Source organism: Styela clava, chromosome 11 (genome assembly GCF_964204865.1).
Source record: "Styela clava chromosome 11, kaStyClav1.hap1.2, whole genome shotgun sequence".
In the NCBI taxonomy this organism is placed as follows: Eukaryota; Metazoa; Chordata; class Ascidiacea; order Stolidobranchia; family Styelidae; genus Styela; species Styela clava.
The window spans coordinates 3,962,959-3,989,067 of NC_135260.1; the positions used below are offsets into that span (position 1 = coordinate 3,962,959).

General features: G+C 36.0%; 1 protein-coding gene across 1 annotated transcript in view; it reads right to left on the reverse strand.

Moving 5' to 3' along the window:
* Window positions 1–4,568: 4,568 nt before the first annotated feature.
* LOC120347079 (baculoviral IAP repeat-containing protein 2-like) overlaps window positions 4,569–26,109 on the reverse strand; it is a 30,688-nt gene continuing 9,147 nt past the window's right edge. The window contains exons 10-19 of the mRNA XM_078117680.1: window positions 19,702–19,811; window positions 18,362–18,553; window positions 14,838–14,939; window positions 13,844–14,258; window positions 13,076–13,226; window positions 11,720–11,819; window positions 10,925–11,206; window positions 9,249–9,547; window positions 8,554–8,860; window positions 4,569–7,742 (exon numbers count right to left, since the gene is read on the reverse strand). Of these exons, the coding sequence (XP_077973806.1) occupies window positions 7,568–7,742; window positions 8,554–8,860; window positions 9,249–9,547; window positions 10,925–11,206; window positions 11,720–11,819; window positions 13,076–13,226; window positions 13,844–14,258; window positions 14,838–14,939; window positions 18,362–18,553; window positions 19,702–19,811 (2,133 nt within the window). The 3' untranslated portion in view covers window positions 4,569–7,567. The remainder of the gene's footprint in view (window positions 7,743–8,553; window positions 8,861–9,248; window positions 9,548–10,924; window positions 11,207–11,719; window positions 11,820–13,075; window positions 13,227–13,843; window positions 14,259–14,837; window positions 14,940–18,361; window positions 18,554–19,701; window positions 19,812–26,109) is intronic.

A 26,109-nucleotide genomic window follows, 5' to 3' on the forward strand; every position in this document is an offset into this window, starting at 1 on the left:
GAATACTCAACAATATGCGGAGTTTTCTTAAATATTATTTAATACGAAAGTAACACGGAAACGATATGAAATTAAAACATAAAAATGTCAACTACCAGCTTCACAAATATCCCATCCCGGGGTCAGTAAGGATAATATTGTTCGCTCAAAATTGGGACCGTAACTGTGATACAAATCCTACACAAAAGATAAAAATCAGAATAAAATTAATTTTTGTTGTTAATGCATTCCTTAATAGTTGTCTTTAACATCTTCGCCGATATTCGTTAAAATATTCGAATAATTTTATATAAAAAATACGATTTTGCCCACCACTAATCACGACGCATGTAAATAATCATTGAAAGACAATAAAAAATCAACTTTATTAGCAAGAAATTCTAAGTAAAAGTTCCACATTTCATGCATTCAATCGGCGCTACACGCGAGCGTGTTTTTGTATATATAGATTATAGAGGACTTGCACGGGTCACGTGACTTTGTTTACTGGACGGCAAAAAAACAAAAACGTCCATTTGGCTCCTGTCAGTTGCAAGTCGGATTATAGTTTCCGTTTTGTTTGGCTGTTGAAAATGGTTATTTCGTATTGTTCCGTTGGCTGTACGTATAGTATATATAGACAACGAAATAGATCTTCAGTTATATTCCACTGTTTTCAAAAGATCCGGAACGTCGCGCAATGTGGATATCATCTATTGGCAGGACTGCTTGGTGTCAAGTCCAGAAGCCATCTCACTTGTGTTTCACTATTTGCGGACAGCACTTCGTTGATGGTGAGTCATAATGTGCCGTTATCAATTTTTTTAAATATTCTTAAGCTCTCTCATTTCAATGGAAAGCATATGACAAACTACTGTTATTGGTTGGATAGGATAGGATATGATTTACATATTTATCCCGGGGGAGAGGAAAGCCGATAAGACGGCTTATCCATATGGCGAACCACGGCCTCTCGTCCGGTTACCATTCCAAGTCGGGTATGGGATTAGTTTTACTGTATTGTTTGTTTTCGGAAGCATGGACTTGGTGGTGGAGGAAGCCGTAACCGACCAGCGGTTACGTGAACCACCCAACGACGGCGAGGAGTCCAACAATCCTCTGGCACATAACCATCCCTGCATGGGATTCGAACCTGCGAACCCACGCAGAGTAATTAGAGGTGCGGTGGCGAGCGTATTCCTAACGCTTAGCCCGTTGAGCCACACCGCCGCGCCGGCATAGGCCTACTTGCAGACTTGACTCGTGTAAGGTATTAATCAATAATTGCCATAAGGTATTGTTTCCCTAGTTAGCAGGTAATCTATTAGTAAGTGTGAAAAGTTGAATAGATAACTAAAGTTTAATGCCAGTGCTAATGCAAAAAATAACCAGAATTCAATTGAATTATCCATCTAAGAATACGCTTGTAGCCAATTAGTTGTTATGTAACTACAAAACTACACCAAATTGGCCCGATTCGTGAGAAACTCATGAAAAACAGAATTAATTATTCCCGTTATAGCAATTATCAATTTCTCAAAATCCAATTTCAAGATTCAATAGCCTTTCAGTGACATCCCATGTAAAAATAAAATTTATTTCCAGTAATATTCCAATAACGTAAATTCGAAATATCTTGTTAAAACCAAATTATCCACTTGAGAACAATTTTTTACATCTCATAATTGGAGTAAGTACGTGGCCAGGAACACGGTGACTTCGCAATAACAAGTTAATTGCTAGTAATGAAATTTAAGAAAACACTTTTAATAATGTTTGATTATAGTGAACCGAAAGCTAACCAGAAACCGGAATGACGCGTGATTCTTTTATTGTTAATGTAAAAATCTGTTTCTTTATTCTATTTTAATTACTTGGCAGAAAGCTATATATTCAGCAATGTGTTGTGTGTTAATCAGACTAGATTTGATCTAATTGTGTGTACATTGTATTTCTGTATATATTGTCGGAATGGCAATAAACTCATAAGGTGTATTCAAACGTCTCATTACTACAGCCGAAGGCTATCGACAGATAGACAGTTCGAGTTAACGAACGCAAGACAAAATCATTGTCAGTCAATGCTGGGGTTACAATACACAAACCAGACCAATCTACAAACAATCTAGATGGCGAATTCAATTGAATTCTGGTTATTTTTTGCATGACCACTGGTGTTAAACTTTAGTTATCTATTCAACCTTTCACACTTAGTAATAGATTATCTGCTAATTAGGGAAACAATACCTTATAGCAATCGATTATTAATTCCTTACTGTCTTACACAAGTCAAGTCTGCAACTGCAAGTAGGCCCACGCCTGGCGGCCTAGGCCTACTAATAACAGTATTTTGTCATCTGCTTTCCATTGAAATGAGGGAGCTTGTGAATATTTAAAGAAATTGATAACGGCACACTATCACCACATTATCACTCACCATCAACGAAGTGCTGTCCACAAACAGTGAAACACAAGTAAGATGGCTTCTGGACTTGACACCAGGCAGTTCTGCAAATAGGCAATAGATGATATCCACATTGCGCGACGTTCCGGATCTCTTGAAATCAGTGGAATATAACTGAAGATCCATTTCGTTGTCTATATATACTATACGTACAGCCAACGGAACAATACGAAATAACCATTTTCAACAGCCAAACAAAACGGAAACGTATAATCCGACTTGCAACTGACAGGAGCCAAATGGACGTTTTTGTTTTATTGCCGTCCAGTAACAAAGTCACGTGACCCGTGCAAGTCCTCTATTCACCAAAAACGTCAGAGGCGAGCTACACGTAAATGTGGAATTTCGCTGTGAACGACGCATTGTTTTTAACTTATTACCCGCCTTACGCCGTCATGAATTGAACTTTTTGTGCACTGTTTTAAAACCACCGTAATCCTGGCTGCGCCCCTTGTCCAAGTTCTATATCTCACTATTAATTACAAATATATAATTGCATCCAAATCAACAGTATCTATCTATATATATGACTATATGAAGGATCGTTAAAATTAAATAATATATATGCAAAAATCATAATTGATAGCAAAATGTACTCAAAATATTATGATAAATTTTTTTTTTTGTAAATTCACCAGATATGAAAACGGCAAATTTTAAATTTCAATGGCAATATATCCCAGAGTAATTTAAAGTTAAAATCAGTATTTTTAATTAATAAGTAAACGAATAGCTTACAAAGAACTGGCAGTCTGGGGGTTCATATGGAGCACAGAGCTATTTGGAGAGGCCCTGGTTCGCCATATATATTCAGGCTTTTCTCTCTCCCTGGATAAATCTGTAAGTCCTATGTTATATCAATGAATAAATACAGCAATAACCGCACCCCACGTGGCGACTGATTCATATTCTGTTCTGTAGCTACGTTTTCTGCCTAATATATATGCATTCACAATATGCATATGCTCCTAGTTAGTATGCTTTCAACGTACCATACTTCGAAACCCAAAACCGAACACGAATGGAAAAATTAAAAGCCTCAATACGGCCAATTTCGCACCCAGCCCAGCTGAAACAAGGGATTTTTGCAGCGAACGATATTCTTTCTTCGTATGCAACGAACCATTTAGCTGGACGACGTAAAAATGCAGGGCACAATGGATTAATGAGCAAATATTTGGAAGTTTCCACTCATTGTATATATGCTCATTGTTTTGAAGGTCCATTTGCGATATGCCCTTCACAAACTTGTTTGCATGTACAAAACAGTGATTTTTAGTCAAAATAAAAATGACTTGTAATTTAAAAATACTGATAGTCAATTTCGATTACGTAACCGGACCCAGCGCCGTCACTCCTTTTATGATTAAAAGACAGAGGGAGGAAATTTTTTTGTCAAACAAGAAAGCACATATGATAGCAGAATGAGAAAATTTAGTTTCGGGGGTAACGATACGACCATTCACAGTCATCTGAGTCAGTTACCACCCATATGGAGCACACGAATCATCGTCTTATCAGATTTCATCCAGATTAAATATAAAATCCTTCACTTTAGGCATTTCTTTCATAGTTCATCATGGTAATTAATATTATTGCAGCTGACCCAAAATTATTACCACTGAGTTATGGAAGTATAGCTTAGTTTGGATACATATTAAATCAGGTAGAACCGGTTTATACATCCATGCCAAAATCTGTCTGAGTGGTTGTCTGTACAATGGGGTCGGTGTGCAGGAAACAATGAACGCATATGGATTTCGACCGATTGTCAGTTAGTGTCGGATATGGGATTAGTTAGCCAATTATTTTGTCCTCCGATGCATGAACTTGATAGTGGAAAAAGCTGTAAACGACCAGGATTTATCAGAAGTGCTGTGGCAAGCGTAAATTGATTATCTACACTCCCAGATTAACAACAACGTTGTAGCGAAATGAGTTGCATTACCACTTCGATTAATAAATCATTTATTTTTGCTGCTCTGCCGAAACATGACGACATTTGATACTTAAAAATTCCAAACAGATCAACAAGGTCCACAGAAAACAAGGGTGGCAAGCATGTGAAACATGCTTTCTGTCCAATAAGTTTTGAAAAGCATTACTCAAACTGTTAAGACACCCGCCTGTTTTCAAGTCTTTATTTCTTTGTTTTAATCAGAATCACACATAACAAGAAGATTCCAAATTTTTAAAAACTTGAATCCCTACTGAAAACTACCTAAACACATTATTATATCACTCTGACTCGTAAAATCTTGTTTAATTACCGTAATCTTGACTATTAACTGAAGAAAATAGTAAAAAAAGGCATTATGGGAAGAAATCAGCGGCATTCTATAGTATTGAAATGAGTCATGCATTTTTATGACAATTATAACACATTTCCAAATGTGCTTGTTGTTAATGACTAAAAATATATCTATTCATTGGAAAAATGACAATTAAGACAGATTCTCTGAAACATATGCAAAAAATAACAAACACTTATACTTGAAAAAATTGAAAATTCATCAACAAAGATTACATTTCACTAATAATACAGTTACCTATATGTGCGAAATATATCACATTGATAAACCAGATATACAGAGTTTGCTGCGATTTGCTGGAGTCAAAACATTTCAATCAACGGTGTTTGGTGTCTAAATTTCAATGTATAAATCGTTTCTTGGGAGGTCTCGCATCAGGTGGAATTTTTCTTTGATAGTAGAGTTCTATCCTTTACAAGATGAAAAATATGTTAAGTGTCAGCAGTACTAAAAAAGATCATTTGAGTTCCTTGCTAACTATTTTTGAAAATTGTTCATAATATAAGACTTCACACGCAAATATCATTCTATGGAAACTTTCGGTAACACACTAATAGTCAACCACATCAAAGCAGCCAAAAAATAACACAAATCAAGGGAACCAGTGGTACCACCTAGCCGTGATTGTTGTGGTCGCTCACACAATCCCCAAAAATGAAAAAAAAAATTTCCTCACCCACGAGGATTTCCATTCATTGATTTTTGTAACTTTCAATTTCAATTCATTTTGACTACTCTCACTCGAATATTTTAGGTAGTGGTCTGGATTCTGGTTTATGGTCAAAATACAATTTTAGTATCAGTGGTACAAAACAAGAACAGGGTAAAATAATCATTTTGGAGATGTGTGAATGACTTGAGTGTGTTTATCCATACCATATTGGCGTCACTGGAAATTGAAGTGATAAAAAAATGAATTACTTCATTTCAAACTATATACTTTCATGAATGTAGGGCTGCAATGAGATATATCTGTAGAGAATAAATTGAATGGTCAGCATGTTATCAGCACTATATTGGAGTCATAGGGTATGTACTTCGTGCTTATACCACATGCCCGATATGTGAAAGCAAATCACCATTCAACAAGGAATCAATGGTCTGTTTTTAAGTAAAATTGAGAAAAAATAAAATTGATTTGTTTAAATTCCTAGAATAATCAATCTTTCAGTAAAATGGTAATTTCTAATTTAAGATCAGAAAAATTAGAAAATTAAATTGAAACATAAATGAAAAAATCAAAAAACTTTTAAAAATATTTCAAAATTTGAAAAGTGAAGCAGAGGAAAAAGCACTTATCAAATTGGTTGCCATACTGCACACTAGTAAAAAGGATTCAATGTGACATCAACATATCTTTTAGTTGGAAGTAGATTTATTGAAAATTGTGCTATTTTTGACAATGAAACTTAATTTAGCTGTGGATCTGTTTCAGTGAGATACATAGAAAAGACTTCAAATTCACAGCAAAGTTGTTCATGCATTTTTTTTCGAAAATAGAACTGATATAGATATTATACCATAAGCTCAAAATCAGAGGTTTAAAAATATGAATATAAAATTCGAACAATATTGCAAATGTTGAGGGCCAATTCAGTGCATGAATGTGTTTACAAGTTTTACAAATAAGTTTAATTTTTCATCATATAAAAAATAAAATACAAAATTAATTAAAATACCAAATCTGGATATCGAGCAGCGACACCTGGTGAGGGCGGCTGAAGGTCACTTTCAGATATTAGTTTGCTGAACAATAATAAAAGAAAGATATTTGCCTGATTGGTGGTGCGGTGCACCATGCTAAGCTTTAGGAACACGCCCGCCACCGCACCTACAATTACCCTGCATGGGTTCGCATTCGCAGGTTTGAATCATGTGCGAGGATAGTTATGTGTGAGAGTGAGAAGATTGCTGGACTCCTCGCCGCCGTAGGGTGCTGACGTAACCGCTGGTCGGTTACGGCTTCCTCCACCATCAAGTCCATGCTTCCGAAAACAAATAACTAACTAATCCCATACACGACATGGACTAGTAACCGGACGAGAGGGTGTGGTCCGCCATATGGTTAAGCCGTCTCATCGACTTTCCTCTCCCCTGGAATAAACATGTAAATCCTATCCTAGGCAACTACCACGCAGCTGTGCCCTATTAGCAATAACATGAAGACATGGTTAGTTCATTGGGTCTAACAAATCAAACTACCCTAGACAATATATGTCTTGTTCGATCAATAATATCCCTATAAAAATGATATTAAGAATCAAAATATTGAAATAAAAATTATAAATTGCTACATTTCACAGAGAAAGTTTGAGAATGCCACGAAAATATTGAATAAGTCTATATAACGGCTAATTAAAAACAAAACGATTAACAACAATTATCTAATTTCTTGGCTAACATAACAACGAGAATATCGGTCAGACAAAAAATATTTATCTCTATATTCAGTATGCGGTAATAAGTGATATCCATTAGGGATGGAAAACCTAGCGATATCTCATGCGATATTAATTAAATTAAAATCATTTGGCATAATCAAGCCTAATTGTTTGAACATTTCTTAATATTGAGCTTAATAGTTATTAAAATCAATAAAAACCGTTCTTTTTTCCATAAAATTCAGACACAGCTTCAAGCAAATCTGCAAATTTCAGTCAAATCCTGATGAAAGTCTATGTTATTAAAATATCGAACTATAAAACGCAATCTTTCTTTTGTCTTGACATAATTTTCCAGAATTCGAATATAATTTGGCAAGAGTTCTGGCCGAATCTGTTGACTTCAATTTTAAGCCTCATTTTGCGGTTTTTCATGGTCGATATGTTCGAATCGCTCTCTCGATCTCACTCCTACACACCGGACATGCTTGTAGTCTCTCAGCGCAACCAAAACAAGCGCAGATGTGACCGCAAGGTTGGAACAACATTTGAGCATCCTCTGTCAAACATATTTTACATCTTTTCTCTCTTTCAAGCGCTTGTAGCCTAAAAAAAAACAATAAATATTCAGTTATGGCTTTGACTTGTTATAACATTAGGCATTTTATTCATATTTTTGTCATGGTTTGTGGCGATAAAGTAACGTCTTGCGGCATTTGCATTATGGATTGTGGCATTCATTTGTGTCACGTTAAATTTTTGTCATGATTCCTAGATAGCATTTGTGGCACTGTTCATGACATTTTACAAATGATTTTTGACGTTTCATTATGGATGTGACATTTTAAATATGAGTGCTTCCCTCCTCGCCGTACGGTGGTTCATGTAACCATTGGCTGCTTCATCCACCATCCAATTTTTGTATTCAAAACAGTGTTTCCCAAATGATGGGGAGGGGGGGGGGGGTGGGCAGAGGGGGAGTACTCAATTTTTCAAGTGGTGTTGAAGATACTTAAAAATAATTGTTACATTCGACCTTGCCCTCCATATTTTGGATATTTACATTTCAAAACTTTTCATTATTTACTTTCCATACACATATTTTCAACGTGTTCTTTAAATCAAACATACTCTGCCTTACTGTTAATTGTAGCTTATTGTTAGCTAATTATTTTGGTGGTGAGGCGCAAGACTTGACAAATTCTAAAAAGCGTGCGCTGCTTCAATAGTTCGATCTAAAACATATAACTGATTAAACAATCCAACGGGACAAGATGCACTTCGCCATATGATTTAACCATCCTATCGGCTTTCCTTTACAGAGATAATTGAAAAACCCTTTTCTACAAATATGAGAACTTATTACTGACATTGCCAAGACAAGGTTGTGAGACATTAAATTAAAAATCTGACTCACCTTTCTTCAGCAGATCCCGGTGTTGTCGCTGCAGTTGCTCCTTGCGAAGTTGTTGATGTAGCAGAAGCAGCGGTAGAAGCATTTCTAGTTGTGTTAGTAGGAGCACTTCTAGTCGTATTAGCCACACTAGCTGGAGCACTTCTCGCAGAAGCAGCTGGCGCACGTGGAGTGTTAGATCGTGCTGATATATTTCTTCCTATGTTATTGAAGACCACATGGGGCTGTGGTGCAGCAGGTGCAGGTATATTCACTACTGGTGCGTTATTTATCAAATGATCCATTTCACCTCGGAAGAATGGATGGTCAACTGAAATATAATAGAGATTACAATTTGAAAGATGGGTGCTCCCAAAGTATGTGCACCAAGATGGCGCACAACCTGAACCTGGTACAACTACTATGTTGAGGGTCAGGACCAAGGCTCCTTGAGGTCCAAAAGATGTCGGTGTGATGAAAAAGGCTTGCAAGTAGGCGTCTCGTATGCCATTGTAACAACTGCTGCTGCTGTTATCTTATTTGTATCGACTTCTTGTCTGTTGACTAACTCGTTAGTTGTTGCCCACTAGTTTACTATTCACTTATATATTAGACTCCCATGCTTACTTACTTATTAACAATATGTTGTATGGAGCGAATGGCACAAATTGCATAGATGTTGCGTAAAAAATAAAACCTGATAAAAAATCAACACTTACAAGCATTATGCATGATTTCATCTAACGATTGTCCGTTAATCATCAAATTATCTGGGTTTGATGTGTATGTAGTTGTTGTTGAATATTGGTTTGGGTTATTGTTCGGTAAATGAAGTTGGCCGTTGATATAACTCGGCCCAATGAAGCGTATTGTTTGCCCATCCATGTGTATCACATTCTCTCCTCCGCCAACGGCTCCTCCTGAACTTCCAGCAGCATCCGCGGCTTGACGGTCACCAACCAACGCGTCAATCAGTGGTTCACTGGATTGGTAACAACAGCCTTGTTCAACAATGTGTCTGTGATTTAAAGAAAAGTTTATCAAAATAATATTGTTCATACTTCTCAAGCAATGTTCCCTCTAATTTTTTGTAGTATGTGTGCGCAGAAATTTTGGTGTGTGCGCACTTTTTTGGAAATGACTAATATTTGTGCAAAAACCAATGAAGAAATTTTGACGTTCTAACCGGGTAATAAGTGGGCCAACAACAAACTTCTCAACCTGCCAACCGAGCACATTGTTACATTACATCGAAATACGTCTGTGCGCAGTAAATTTATGCGTGTACGCAGCCGCTGAAAGCTGTGTGCGCGCGCACACCTTAAATCAGGGGTTCCCAAACTTTATTGGCCGCGGGCCAAAATTAGAATCGAAAGGGTGTTCGCGGGCCGGAAGAGTGTAGTGCCCGAAAGTGTGCAACGGTTTAGCTGGGGTTCTGTGGATTCACATTTGACATTTTTTCGCTGAAGTGTGATTCTTTTCAATACAGAAATACGAACGATGCCATTTATCGGAGTAACATCTGTTTTCAGAGTCTTGTATATTATTTGACAGCTCTAACCTTTCTTAAACGGCTGATAACTAAATTACTGCCCTATGTAATCCTAATACGGTAAGTATAATTGAGATACCGGCATAATCGAATTGTTACCATGAACACGAGCTTAAACTGTGATAATGACATAACAATTGGCGGTTTCTAGATTGTAAAAAGGTAGAAACAAAATCTATTTCATTGTTTCACTTAAGCTCGGCGGGCCATTTTAAATCGTTACGCGGGCCGGAGTTGGCCCGCGGGCCGCGGTTTGGGAACCCCTGCCTTAGATGGAACACTGTTCTCAAGTCTTTGGAATAGGCTTTCTGTAGTGAAACAATTCGAGGAAAATTCATTTAAACCGTTTTCTACTTTCTAGGCTCCTATTAACTTGAATATTACTGTTAATACTAAAACAAGAAAAAGAACAATTTAAAGCAAGTAGCAATCTGGATGCACGCTAACCAAATGAAACCTTCACTTCGCCACACGACTGTTAACATCTTCAAATAGCTCGGCAACAGTGTCTGGTTGGCCACATTAGGTGGTGCTAATTTAATTTCAGTTTCTGAAACTGGGCTCTTGGCCACTTAAAATGCCATGAAGCTGTTCTCTGCACAGGCAAAAATTTTTATTGGGTATCATTTACAATTATCACCAGGGGCATACATAGCAAAGGGGGTTGGCCCCAAACCCCGCTTTTGAAATATAAAAAAAAAATCGTTTTTTTGTCTTCCACATAGCAATTTTTCGTAGCTTGGAACATTTTGGACCCTCATAACTATATGATAGAGAGATTTTTAGGGATTAGAGCTTCACTCCAAGACATTTATTTCGTAAAAAAAAAACAAGCTCGCTCACTTTCTCTGCTTATCTTTAATTCTCTCATCACTGAATCCCATTGCGCGGGCGGCTTGAACCGGTGCAGACAGCATTCCTGCTTGCAACATTTCCTCTCTCATTCGATGAATTTCAACGGGGTCATCTATATGGGGTTCAGGGGGCAATGGGTAGGGTGAAGAAACTACATTGGGCAAATTTTGTTGATTACGAACGGGTAAATTCGGACGCTGAACGTTGGGGTTTTGTACTGAAATTGATGTCACCCACCCTGGCCCCCGTTGTTGCAAGAGAAATTCACACCTGATAAAACAGAAGACTGTTTAGCTTTTATGCAAAAATAAAAAGGAACTAAGAAATCTAGAAAATATGAGGTTTAGATTATAAATATAGTAAGAGCTTCAATCTTTCTATCTCGATAGTACTGATCGTCACAGGGTACCAACACTGGTTATCGTGCAATGACACCCAGGTACTTCCGAAGTACGTGAACCAAGATGGCGGACACTGGAACATAGTATATGTACCACGTTAGGGTTAGGCCATGATTTTATTCAAATTTTTCTCATTTTAGTTTTTTTACGAGTTCAGGGCTAGCCAAGTGACTCCCATGGTATTTGTACCTGAACTTATGGCCTAATCCTGACCTGATCCTGACATACGTTCCACTATCTGCCATCTTGGTTCACATACTTCGGGACCGACACCCACGTTTCTAATATCAATAATAATTAATCGTTTGACACTGCTGAAGATGAAAATGTTTGACGGCTGCTAGTCCAGAGCCTTGTTTGCAGCATGAAAAATTCAACTTACTCAGGATAAAATTTAGCATGCTCGGTCCACGGGTCGTCCTCTTCTGTAAAATTATTTAATCCTCCGCCACAAACCCAGCATTTGCATTTGTCACCCTCACCTGTAATTTAATCAAAACCATCAAATGAAATGAAAGTACGCAAGTAAACAAATAAATACTAATTTCGGTGAAGTGATTTTCTCACACCGAATGATTTAGCAAGAACAGAAGTATCCTGATCTACAAATTTGAATTAAAACAATTTCGAGCTGGGAAATTTTTTTTTTTTAATTTTTCATAGAAGAATTCTTTATCACTAAGCTTCTTTCATAAGACTTGTTCCAATATAGGCCGTAAATATTTGTTTTTTATAAAGCGCCACAGAGATATTAAATAGATTCTTTATAACTTCTAAAATTCCAGTAGCCGGTTCAATCTACTTAATATAAGTATGAATAATTTCTCATGAAACAGATTAATATTTTGCCCGGTTCGCGACGAACTTGGAATTGGTTTGGGAACCACTGGCATTTGTCAATCGTTTATTTTCCATATTTATGTTGTTTTAAGATTGTAAAAATTTTATTTTATTTTCGTTGTATTCCATATACATTCAACTCGTTTGTGCAAGACATGGAGTGCAAATATTTCGTACTGGACTTACAACATGGCTTGCAAATAGTTCTCGATTTAGGGACGTGATTTAAGGACTGACCCTGAATAACCTCTGTTTCTTGTTTCATAACTTTTTTGCCGTTAATTACCAGTCTGTTGTTTTTGCTTAATTAATTAGTAATCGGTGTCCTTTTCTAAAGCGCGTTTTGCCTGGTTTTCATGAGTCATCGCACAGTCCTCAGATAAATAAAACATTTGGTGTTGCTCTTCAGGTTGTTAAACGAGATTGATGTTGTTAGTTTAATTTATTGTAGGAAATGCAAAGATGGTACAAACGGACACAATAATAGATAACGAACCTATATAGCTTCGAAAGTTTAATGAGTTTATTGAAAATGTTGGTAGCACAAAGTTATAGTTTATTATATTCTAGTTCATGTTGAAATGCAGCTACGTTGTTGTTTATTTCAAATTATTCATCTTTAGATACTAAGTTTTGATATGCTATTAAGCACACAATGGCTCATTTTCCTTATTTTAGTTCTATTACAAGTTCGGAGACTGTCTGTCTTAGCCAAATGAATATACCCCCTGTCCATAGGTTTCAGTGCCTACACAACTGTTCCTACACAACTTGATGTAAAGTAGGCACACAAAATTGGTTACCTCCATATTGGTACGCACACTTCTGGTGTGCCTTCTCATCCAGTCAGTTCTAAAATTTGTCAGACCACGTTATCTAAATTTCATAAAGTTCTCACCCAAATAGTACAATCCAGCCTGAGCCAATGTTCTATCACTTGCTCTCAATCGAGTATTTCTTCTGAAGTTGGGGTTGGTTGTGAATGTTTGAAGTCTTGCATGCTCTTCACGCATTCTTGGGTTGTTCGGATTCTCGCAGGGAAATCCCAACTACGAATACAAAGATGGATTCTATTTCACATATGAGATGACTAAAAATATAGATATGGACAGGACAAGGATATTAGAAGTACATGGTGTCCATGAAGTCTCTTTACAATTTCAATTTCGCCATGAAGTCAGTTCTCAATATATCTTAACCACTTAACCAGGTTTGTTGTTTTTTAATCAGTAATTGTTCAAGTATTTTTAGTTCATTTAATACATCTGTAAGAGCCAAAACAATATATGATATCGATGAATTCATTTGCTATTCTAAAAAATTGAGACGCATTTGAGACTTTATGGACACCCTATATTTCAATCTCAGTTTTTTTGCAGTAATGATAGGCTGATAGTTTGGTGATGGATATTGTACACCTTCGGAATGTGGCCTCCTCAATAATGATTATGCCTGAGTCCAGCAATCCTCTCGCACATAATAATCCATGTGAAGGATTTGAAATTGCGAATCCACGCAGGGGGATCAGAGGTGCAGTGACAAGTGTATTTCTAACACTTAGCACAATGCATCTCCTCATTACACATGTTAGATATCTGTATTTTCCGGAACAGGAGCCTTGTTCAGATAAGGCAAAAATAAAATCAGTGAATCCTATCTCACTTACCATTAGGTTGGATCTTTCAACAAGAGCAGGTGATGGATGACTATAAGGTTCCCTCACTGTAGAAGATGAACGAGCAGGAGAGGGGGCTCGAACTGGGGCATGAGCAGGTGAGAGAGCACGAGCAGGGGAGTTTGGATGAACAGGTGATACAGGCTGCAGTGACGCAGAACTTGAATATCTGCGAGCTTCATTTGGTGCACGGGAAGGGGCATGAGAGTATGGATGGACAGGGGAGACAGGTTGCAATGACGCAGAATTTGAAAAATTGCGGACTCTATGTGACCCATGAGCAGGGGCTGGGGGAGCAGATACAGGTCCAGCTACTTCCAGTGATGGATGTGCAACCGGGCTCAAACTATGTATACTGTGATGTGGAGATCCATGGGGGCTTTGACTGAATTGGCTCGACTGGTAGCTGGAAAAAGAAGTGGGATTATTATATGTATTATAACAGGGTTTCTCAAACTTGGTTCCGCAGTGATGACAGCACCTGGGGCCCGCAACGATATGAAAAAGTTTCTGAAACATATACAAATAAATCATAATCGGTGCAAGTTACTGTGCGATATGTCCTCAATTAAAAAATGAAAACAGAGTTGTCAAGTCAGAATGGGAAGAACGTACATATTTACCAGTCAGGAGAATAAACCTTTGGGCTTGATCTTTCATAAGCTACTAATTCAGAATAAAGTCAGCAATTTAAACGACATCATGAAACGAATCATGAAAACTTCTTAAGCTCAAATTGTGCATATATTTAAGCATAGCTGCCTTGTTTATCTATTTATTGTTATTAGACTCTTGTGTGATTTTTTTTTTCTGTTCATGGTATTTTGATAATAATAAATTCACAAATTCTGCGGCTCTTTCAAAGTTCTGACTTGCAGCATGTGGCTCTTATACTAAAAAATTGTGCCCACCCCTGGGATACGGCAACAAGTAATTCAAATAAAACATTATCAAGAACTGTGTAACTTAATTGTTTTCAACTAACCTTTGCAATGATGGTATAACTAAGCTATGAGCAGGCGTTGATCTCGGACTTCGAACTTCAATCGGTAAAGGTGTCTCTCCACATTCCTCCCCTTCAATAAATCTGAAAAAAAAAATTTTTTTTCGGAAATTTGTGGCAAACGAAATCTTGCATATCCTTGTGTATAAGCCAAGTTTAAAACTCAAAAAAGTTGCAATACTGAGGGGTTGGCTTACACATGTATAGCTCTGATGGCACTCAAACAAAATGACATTATGCTAACTTAATTCCAACAGCTTGAACTATGCTAAGTTCTCACTATAAGAGTGTGTACGCACACATATAAAGTAGCGCTTAGTACGAAATGATTGGTTGTCAACTTGTCATACACATGATCGCTTGAGTGTTTATGCTGTGGCAGCAATAACCACGAAATGTTCAGGTTTGTGGGTTCAACTCATTTGTGAATTTTTATAAATTCACTGTTTTAGGGTCGTTTTTATGGGGTTGGCTTAAATCAGAGCAATATACAATATTGATAACCAAGATATGTTGGTACTGTGCTAAATCTGATGACTACTTATATTATTAAGACCTCACAATGAATTATTCCGATACTAAAAGTCAGAGATATATACTTTGTAATGCTGCACTGAAGATTGAACAACAAATGGTAGCACTCCCAGCGGAATACCTACAGCCGACAGTATTATAATCGGGCCCGCGATGCTTCACTGAATTATAGTAACGAATCAGCTGTTTTGACGATTGCCGAGGATGCTCGTTTTACCGCCCGATCTTAATTGAGGGCCCGTTTGAATAGCCGCCCGTGTGAACAGAACATAAAAATAAATAAAATAAATATAAGATTTTTCAGTGGTAGAGAACAATAGGAAATAAGAAGCGCTTTTGTCACAACGCTGTTGAATTTTGAGCGCCGGTAGATAATACTCACGCCTTAGGCGTCCAAGTACATAATAGATAGCATTGATTACAGAACACTATGGTTCTCAAACTGGGCGTCGCGACGCCCAAGTGCGTCGTTTCAATATTGATAGGGCGTCGCAAAACTTTTCTTCTTTTGCGAATTTGTACCTGCGGTGCGTAGAAACAATTTTCGTTATTTCCTAATGTTGTGCAATTTATATGACAAAGCAATTGAAAATGCATAACATTAAATTTTCAACATGCTTCCAATACAGAGCAATAAATTTGATTTACTGGGTATGTTAAAGTGTTTCGGTACATAGGATAGGACAGGGTTTGATTTATTCCAAAACCTCGTAATATTTACACCATAAAAAACCTTCTGTTATTGTAGTGTTCACTCTTTTGTTCGAGGCACAATAAACGACCTCCGCTAACAATACAATGTTAAGTAGCGTCAGTTCTGTTTTTATTACAAGCCGAAATGCCCTCAGTGTATTCAACTAATTTAAACAAGTGATATTTTTTTTGGGGAGCATAAATATTCCACAGAACAACAGACGGGCGCTCCCTAAGTATGTGAACCAAGATGGCGGACACCGGAACGTAGTATGTGTACCAGGTTAGGGATAGACCATAATTTTATTCCAATTTTTCTTATTCCAGTTCAATTACGAGTTCGGGGACTAGCTAAGTGACTTATGTAATATTTGTATCTGAAATTATGGCCTAACCCTAACCTGGTACACATACTACGTTCCGGTGGTCGCCATCTTGGTTCACATACTTCGGGAGTACCAACAGAAGACCATGTTTGCATTTTTTGAATGAAAATATATATTGCTAGGTTTCCATGTTTGATTAGACGAAAAGAATTCAATATGTAAACAAACCAAGAGTGCCCAATTAATCAAGTGAACAACAAAATATTTACTCAGCAACAACACAAACATCTGCGCCTTGGGAGGGACTTATCTTTGTCTTAACCCTTTCAAAACCGATTTATGATAACGCAATTGAAAATTAAAATTTTTATTGAAAACTATTGAAAAGAATGCAGAGTTTATATTATGTATGTTTGACATGGATTCATGTTGTTCCTCATCATGTCTTATTTTTCCATTTTGGGACATAATATGTGTGCTAGAGGTTTTTATTCTTGGGAATAAATTGTCCCAGTGGGATTGGACACCAGAAATCCGTACTATCAGCTGATTTCTGACTACAATGCCAATGAATTTTGCAAGGGATCTCCATCATATTATATATATGCAAAAGGTTTTCGAAGATGACGAAAAGTGTAAAGTTTATTTGTCTAAACTATTACAAATGATACTATTATTTATTTGAACAAAGTACTGAGCTGAAAAATTCTGACATTGTTTCAAAAATTAGATGAAAATATTTTCCATATGAAGTTCTATATGCTTTTTTGCTCCCAAAAAGGCTATGAGCAAACAACCTTTGCTAGGTTAAAGCCTAATATTATTTGAAATTAATCTTTCTCGTAAGGTATTACATTTCTTATTGATAAGGTGGTGTCCATGGGATTCAAACCAGAGATTTTCACCTGTGATGCCAGTATAGTTAAGTCTAATGCTTTAACTCAAGGGTATGCAACCAGCACTCCATGAGCCAAATGCGGGCCGCAAGAAAAACAAATAGTGCCGATTTTGAATGATGGGCAGACCATGAAACGTGTTTTTTATTTCAATTTGGTATGCATGTGTAACTCCAATCAATTTGCGTTGCGAAGCCTATATCTGAATACTGAATCTAATTTTTCACCTATGCCTATGACTTTACAAGGCCTTGATAACAGCTAGCTAGTTGCAAACAATGTATGTCACAAGATTAATAACCAAAACTTGTGTGTCTGCAAGTACTGGATAGCCCATATTAGGGTGCGGGTGGCCCGCAGTTTCACCCAGTTTTTCTATTCGGTTTCCTGTATAAAAGGTTGAACTGAATGCTTCTGATCTAGTTGGAGCAATTGTGGTTATCACAGCATCCAGATGAGATTTAAGGTCTTAAGTGCCATTTTGAAATTACCATATTTCCAAGCTGATTAGCATACTCCCTCTTTTCCAGTATTATCAGATTCAAATCCAATAATAAAAAAGGCAAGGCGACCCCAGAGAATTGGCTTATAAGTTTGAAAATAAGTACTCCTGTAGTATGTGTACCATGTTAGGCCCCCCATATTTTTATTCAGATTTTCCTTATTTTATTTCTATTTCGGGTTCCGGGACTGTCTCGTTTGAGGACTGTCTGTGTTAGCTAAGTGAATATCCCCCTGCCTATAGGTTTCATTCTCTTTACACAAATTGATGTTCCTAAGTAGGCAAACAAAATTAGGTACCTCCATATTGGGACCAATATGGGGTGTACTAAGGTGTTGTCTACTGAACTGCAAGTCCTTTCTCCTAGTTTACTTTCTATTGCGGATCCGTATGTGTCAGTCGCCACAAGGATGCTTGAACGAGATAGTATTATGAAGATAAGGTAATCTCTTTCCACGAAGTAGTAAGTTTATTTATGAGCATTCGATAGATCATGGTCTATCTTCTTCAGATATGGCTTAATCGCTGGGAAATATGGTATGTCAAACTACCAACCTGCAATGAATAGTTGTCAGTTCCAAATGTCTTCGCCTCGGATTGTCATTTCGTGACCAGTTAGCAACAATAACGTGGCAGCAGAAACATTCCACAGCATCTCCTTGGCCCAGGCAGAAGAAACCACACATGACGAGAAGACGAACGTTTCGAAATTCATTTTCTTCCGCCCAGAATCTTTGAAACGTCAATCTGTAAAAAGAAAATTTCTTAATCCATGAAAATGAGAGAGTTTATTTGTCTCACCCTTCGAGGTTTGAATGCCCTTATTCAATTAAGTAACCCATTAATTTAATAACAAATTAATAACAAATTAATTTGGCAAAATGCTACAAAATATTTAAGTGCACGATACGTTTCCTAGATATTTTAGATCTAAATAAAATGAAGTTTTATAAAATTGATTATTCTCGTGGATTCCAGCTAGTGTGTGTAACAGACCTTTATTAAAAAAATGGACTTTTTGAAAAAGAAACAAGAGTTACATTTGCTGAGAGTAGAGCCAGGATTTCTCAATCATGCCATTCAAGATGACGACTACCGTATTAATATATATATATATATATTAATATAAAGTAAATTGGCTGATTTGTTTATTTCAACTGTCAAATTCAATTCAAAAATTCTGTAAAGTTCAATCTTTTCTGATGGTAACATGATGAAGCAAGGATTTTTATACAAGAGCAATTAGTCTTTTGGTGAAGGGCCATGGTTCATGACAATTTGTGAACCATTTACATAGTCGGTCTCTTTTATCGACATGCCAGTTAATGGAATGACAATTTATCAAGACGATGTTTTGCTAATTAGGTGGTGTCAAAGATGCCTGTCCTCTCAATTCAATATCTTATCTGCTATTGGCAGCTAGAAAGATCTGATATGCAGGTTTAGGTGAAAGTAATGTCTTGCTTTGAGCAAATATTTATTTAGTACAAGGTGATACTGAGAATTACAAACATTTGTTTGTTTTGCAATAAGAAATAGATAGAATTGCTATTTATTCATTACAAGAACATTCACATAAATTTATGGACGCTCCAGAAGCGTAGTATGTGTACCTGGTTAGGATTAGGCCATAATTTTATTCCAATTTTCTTCAATTTCAGTTCTATTACGAGTTCGGGACTAGAATAGCTCCTGTAGTATTTGTACCTGAAATTGTGGCCTGACCCTAACCTACACATACTACATTCTGGTGTCCGCCATCTTGGTTCACATATTCCGGGAGCGACGAGATGATTGTCATGGTTCACCATAATTTCAACTTTTAATCTCCTTCATCTTTCCCATTCAAGGTATAAATATGAAAATCCAAACCTAAATTAACTAATAAAACTTACAATCTATTTTGAGCAACTCTCATGTCATAGTTCAAGATTTGTTCCAAACCCGGATTTTCAGTGCTTGATGAATGAAATTGTAAGGAAGAGTGCGGGTCAAAAGATGCAGGCTGGAAAAGGAGATTTTGGATGATTTAGAAAATTGTTTCAACTTCAATTTTATTTGATAAATATGGTTCCATTACATTTAAACCCCTGACAATTGCACCTGCATACTATTGCACCTATGAAAATTTTTTTGTTTTACGGATATTTGAATTAACTAACCACACTAACCCTAACCCATGGGTTTCAGCACCCGCAAATAGATTGAACCCGCGGATATACGCATGGGTTCAAATGTACGGTCACCGATAAATAGAGGCAATTGATAATTCACATTTTTATTTATTCTTAACACAATTCTTTATTGTGTCTGAGATTTAAGTGGTCGACTGTCCCTTCAATAAGATATTGATAATCTTTTTAATTTCTGAGTGAGTTCTCCTGACCTCGCTTTGAGGAAAGATTTTCAAAAAAATGTCTAGACCAGTGGTTCTTATATTTTAAATATTGCCTTCCAGCAATATAAAAAAAAAAGGTTTCAGAGATTATTTTTTCATTACAAGCAAGTAATCGCAAAATCATGATTTAGTACGATATTTTCATGAGAAAAATGAGGTAATTGTATGAGGTAACACTTTTCTCCAAATTAGCCTCCGCACATGATGCTCAGGCAATAAAGGTGTTTAAGGAATAACCAGAAAAATTATCAGAACTATTCCATCATATACTATACAGGGGTGCACAACCTGCTACCATCTATAGACGAAAGATTCTACACCCTGTCTTACACCAAGCAGGTTTGGTCATAAGATAATTCTATTTCTTATAAGACTTAATACAATATGTGATTAGAACATCATACTTACTCATGACAAAAATATACAGGTTACTATTACTGCAGCATCATAATATGAAATAACAGTTGTTATGTGGATAAAATCCTGGATTAAAACTCTATAGCCAGGCCTTTCTGGATCAGAAAGAAAATATTCAGAAAGAAAATATTTATCTGCCTGACTGGCTTTTGTTTTTGCCTATAATAATGAGGTATATATGGTTGCTATTCAGATTACAATATTTTCAAGCTAATGAGCTGATTTTCTGAGATCGACATATTCAGTGGCTCAGTTGTTTTATTTTTCCTGGGAACAGTTCATTATTAGCTTCAGAACAGAAAATTCTGGGAAAGGGGAAAATAACATGCTTTTCCCGTCAATTCTTTTACTTGTAGTCCTCGGCTATTTATCGGATTGGCCTATTAGCCAGAATATAAGGTAGTTGTGAAATAAGTACTTTCTTGCTATTTCCCCACCACTAATTTCTAATAATTATTTATTTATTGTTTATCATACATTGTGACAAAGTTAGGAAGGTGGGTTAACAACCCAACCTGTTTACTTGGATAGTACTATTGGTTCAATAGAAAATCAATATGGTGAATCAGTGATGAATGACTCTACTTACTCATTGTGTTTTTTAAGTTTATTTTGAGTCTGATGACTGATAAGTATCGTAATTTGACCAGGTACAGAAACCTATGAATCATAGCTGTGAATGAAGCTTATTGAAAAAACAGGTAGAGAAAACTAGAAAGCATATCAAATTCCAGTTGAAATCGTACAATAGAAGAAAGGAAAAGGAAACTTGCATAGTGTAGGCCTGAGAGTGAGACAAAACACACAACATTTAGATGTGTAACAACCATATAAGACTATAATCCAAAGTACGATGTCGATATTCCACAAAAACATGACATTTGTTCCAACAAACCCACAAAATTGAAATTCAATACAACTACATGGCAAAAGGATGAGAAGTTCACTATTTTGATAAACACAGTTTAAATACTCACGCCACGGAATAAACATGATGGAATAATACTGAAAAGTCTACCTCACATGGGTGTGAATAACATACAATAAAATGTTATTTGCCATGGGCTTGGTATGTAACAAGAAACTTATCTGTATTTGCCCATGGAGTCTAGGTCAAACACTACGTCATTGTGATGAAACCTTTTAAACAACACAATTTCATTTCAATCATTCGTTTTTTTTTTATAACACTTCTGCTCGGAACAAGACTCTGTACAAGCAAAGACTAATATCTAAGGATATGTAAGAAGCTGCTAAATTTAGAAGGACCTGTCCGGTATTGCCTACTTAATTTCTTACACACCAGGTGAGTTGGTTGGGACCCGAGATGAGTAACCCGCGATGATAACACAATTAAGTTTACTAACAGAAAGGAGTCGACCGATCCTCTCGCGCAATCTAATTTCACATAGAATTCAAAACTGCAGACAAGAACAAAAATGTAGGTAATTGACAAATTGGTAAAATAAGTAGAAATTCGAAGTAGTTGGAACACATAAAAAGATCTACAATCCTTGTTACAAAAATAAAGATTTATATTTTCATATTTATACTATAAATAAGTATTGACTGTCGTGAGAATGCATGGCAAATTTGGTTTGAATGAATTTCGAAATTAAAGTTTCGCTTATTAAAAGATCTATTTTAGGAATTTAGATAATCAAGAATAACAGAAACGAGTCCGCCATAGGCTTACATAACCGGTTCAGTGGTCGGGAAATAAGTTTGTAGTTTGGGGTACCACCGTCATTGCCGTAATCTACCAGGTCACTAAACACCCTATAAAAGCAAGAAGTCAAGCAATTCTATGGCACATGGAAATTTCCTATAAGATTCGAAGCCCTATACAACCCCAACGATTCTCGACCATAACAAGTGTCGTTGTTCCCATGAGGTTCAAATTCAATATTAATAAAGTTAATATAACAAGTAGAAAATAGAAGTTTTTGAAAAGTTTCTTGATCATAGTCATAGATCATCATGGGATGTGAATCCTTTTTTTATTACGATTCATCTTTTTATATTTATATTATAAATAATGAAGGCCCCATTGTAAAGCACTGACTGGTGACGAGAATGAACAAAGAATTCGGTTTGAATGTACTCTGAAAATAACACTGTACCAAAAAGATGAATTTTAAAAATTTAGACAATCAAGATTAACAATAACGAGTCTGCCGAAGGCTTACATAACAGCGTTAGCGGCTGGGAAATAAGTTTGTCATCTGGGGTTTCACCAACATGGAGAAAACAATCGATAAAAACTTATTTTTCAGCGCTTAATCATAAAACCATGGAATTTAATCTGATTTAAAAAAGTATGTTCAATGAAGAAGGTTGAAGATTAATTCGAGTTCAGACCAACATTGGAACAACATTGTTTTCATAGTTGGGGATTTCAAATGAGTTATGTGTCAAAGAAATTTGCGATAAATTTATTTGAAAATGAATTCTCGCTTTTTAGAGAAATTTTTATTTTCTTGGAAAATTGTGATTTATATAAAAAATTTTCAAATGAATTTTGTCATAATTATAAGGGTTCAGTTGAAAATTTAAAATTGAAATCACTGTTGCAAGAATATTATATATATGTTATGTCCTCACACAATTTTTAACTCATTATAATATAGATTTTACCAGTTAGTGCCAATATTAGGAGACACAAACATAGCATTAGGGAAATGCAGTAATTTAAAAACTTACACGAGTAATTCCCGATCGTCAATGTATTAATTATTCGCCACATATTTTAAAGTTTTCCAAATGTTTCAGATCAATTTTATTTTACTCAATACATCATCAAAATACCCGATTATCCTATAAGACGGTTTTCTGCTACATTGATAGTTTTATAAATGAAATTTTTGAATATAAATACTAGAAATGTAAACTTCTACATTTCATATAAATTAGCTCTAAATCAAGGTCACAAGTAAATTAGAAATCTTGGTAAATATTCATGTGATGAAATGTCCAGTCGAGGTTGAAATCTTCTTGTCAGAAAGGTCAATTTGGCCTACTTTGAGCTACCTATACAGAGTCTTATTCAGAGTAGTTAAAAAGTAGAACCCAAATACTACTATATGAGATTGTATTATTCTGATATTTGCTTTAATTATGTGGAGGAGATATAATCAGCCTGAAGTGAACATCAGCTCTAAATTTGCTTTATAGGTAACATTAGGTGTCAGTTACATCATCAATGGAAAATCCCACATACTTCTAAGCATGATACTTTCAAACATAATTTGTGTTTGGGTGATTACAGGGAAATATGTAGGGTAAGAATATTACATCATCGAGAAAAATTTATAAGAGAACTGTGTCTTGTGAGAATTGCAAATTGAAGAATACCAGGAGTGGTAATTATCAATTATATAAATTTGCATGAGCGCTGGTATTTCGCTTGGGAGTTTCCCAGTGGCTAAGATAACCTGATACTTGATAAGTTAGACTTAACTATGATAGCATTGCTGGTTAAAATCTACAGTTCCAAACCCATACCCACCTCCTCGCTCACGGTGTTATAAATGAGGTAAGCAATACAATATAAGTGATCAATCATAATATTATTATAAAGGTTATTTATTGGTACCATTTGTATTAACCATTATTTTAGGAATTATTCTAAACTGCTTCACCTAACTTTTAAAATTATTTGTTATTGAAATTCAACTGAAGCGATGCAAGAGAGATCATTCATTCATCCATAACAAAAAAGGAGAGAAATTTAAAATGAGAGAGAATGCAGTTTGAATTTTTAAATCACAACAAACTTTTCACGGTTCAACCGATATGAGCAATTTATTCTAAGATGATTTGCAGAAAAGTTATTTTCTTTCTTGAATGTTCCAATGACTTGATTTTCATTAGGACAAAATAAATAAATATTGAAGGCAACATGCCATCTGCTGTGAATCATAGAAAAATATGACATAATCCTAACGTGATAAACCTTATGTTTATGGGGTATGGACAAAGCATATCCATGTGACAGATAAGCCAGGTTCCTTTATATAGATACCTATTAATCATATAGTAAACAGCCTCTAAGCTAGCTACCAGTTCAAGTCATGTATGGTGTAGTAGTTCTTGCTTGGCCAATTCTCACAAATTAATGTCACGTAAGAGTGACACACAAAACTTAATTTTATGCAATAATGAATATGAAAAGCCACAGTCATGCTTGATTAGAGAACAAATGAATTGAATATTATTGCGCCAAAGAAGCGACTACTATAGGCTATAAAAGCAGCAGAACCTTCTAGAACATAATTGGGAAAAAGTAATTGGAAGCCACCTTATTAAGTCATTCATGTTATATAAGAATTGAGGCTATTTTATAGCCAGCAAATCCTCAAAATAACAAGCTAACCAACCAACTTTACAACCAGCTATACGGGTACACTTAATAAGAAGATCAGACTTTCTTTGCAATGAAAATTTTTTCTTCAAATTCTGGCCACCTCCTAGCCAACAAAGCAAGCTAAGATGTGATGGCTTATTATTAATATTAATTATTAGATTATTGGACATAACATGTGTGACAGTCTACTGTATGTACCCAAACTTAGTCTTTTCAAAAATAGCAGCTCAAAGCCTTGTTCGAAGGGTGTGTAAAGCTGTGTAAAAACCGTCAGTGGTTACTAAATAAGCGGTTAATGCATTGGCTTGTATTGGCGGTGTAGATTGAAATATCTAGGTCCATCTCATGTCTTTTGAAGTTCTTACAATATTGCAAGGGTGTGAAATAATTATTCGGTGGGTGTTGCCTACTGCAGGATTTTATTTTTTCATAATCTCCATACATTTGAGTGAGTAATTACATAGAGTGGAATGGGCGTGATTGTAAAAATCTGGATTCACAATGTTTTATGCTGGAAACAATGAAGCAAGCAATGCTCAGGCATATTGACAGAGAGTTGGTAATGCCACCTTGAACAGATGAATTTTTCTGGACCCCTTGGTTAGAATAACCAATCACTAAAATTTTGGGTAAAACAATTTTTTGCCTAAAATTTACAAAAACGACATTCAGCAAAACCCCCCTGGGTTAAATACGTGACAAAATGAGAAAAAAATCATCAATTATGAAATATAGCGGGAAGTGGTCTGGAAAAATTACCCGGTATGAAAAATGGGTGCTCCCGAAGTATGCGAACCAAGATGGCGGACATCGGAACGTAACATGGGTAACAGGTTAGGGTTAGGCGATAATTTTTTTCCAATTTTCCTTATTTTAGTCCTATCATCAGTTCGAAGACTAGCCAAGAGCCTCCCGTAGTATTTATACCTAAAATTATGGCCTAACCCTAACCTAGTACACATATTACATTCCGATGTCCGCCATCTTGGTTCGCATACTTTGGGAGCCCTGAAAAATGATATAATGGCTTTTACTATTACATCTTGCGTCTAATTGTTAATGGTTAACTTAGTGCCGGCAGCCGGCGGTTGGCACCAGCTTAAACTAGATCAAATATTAACA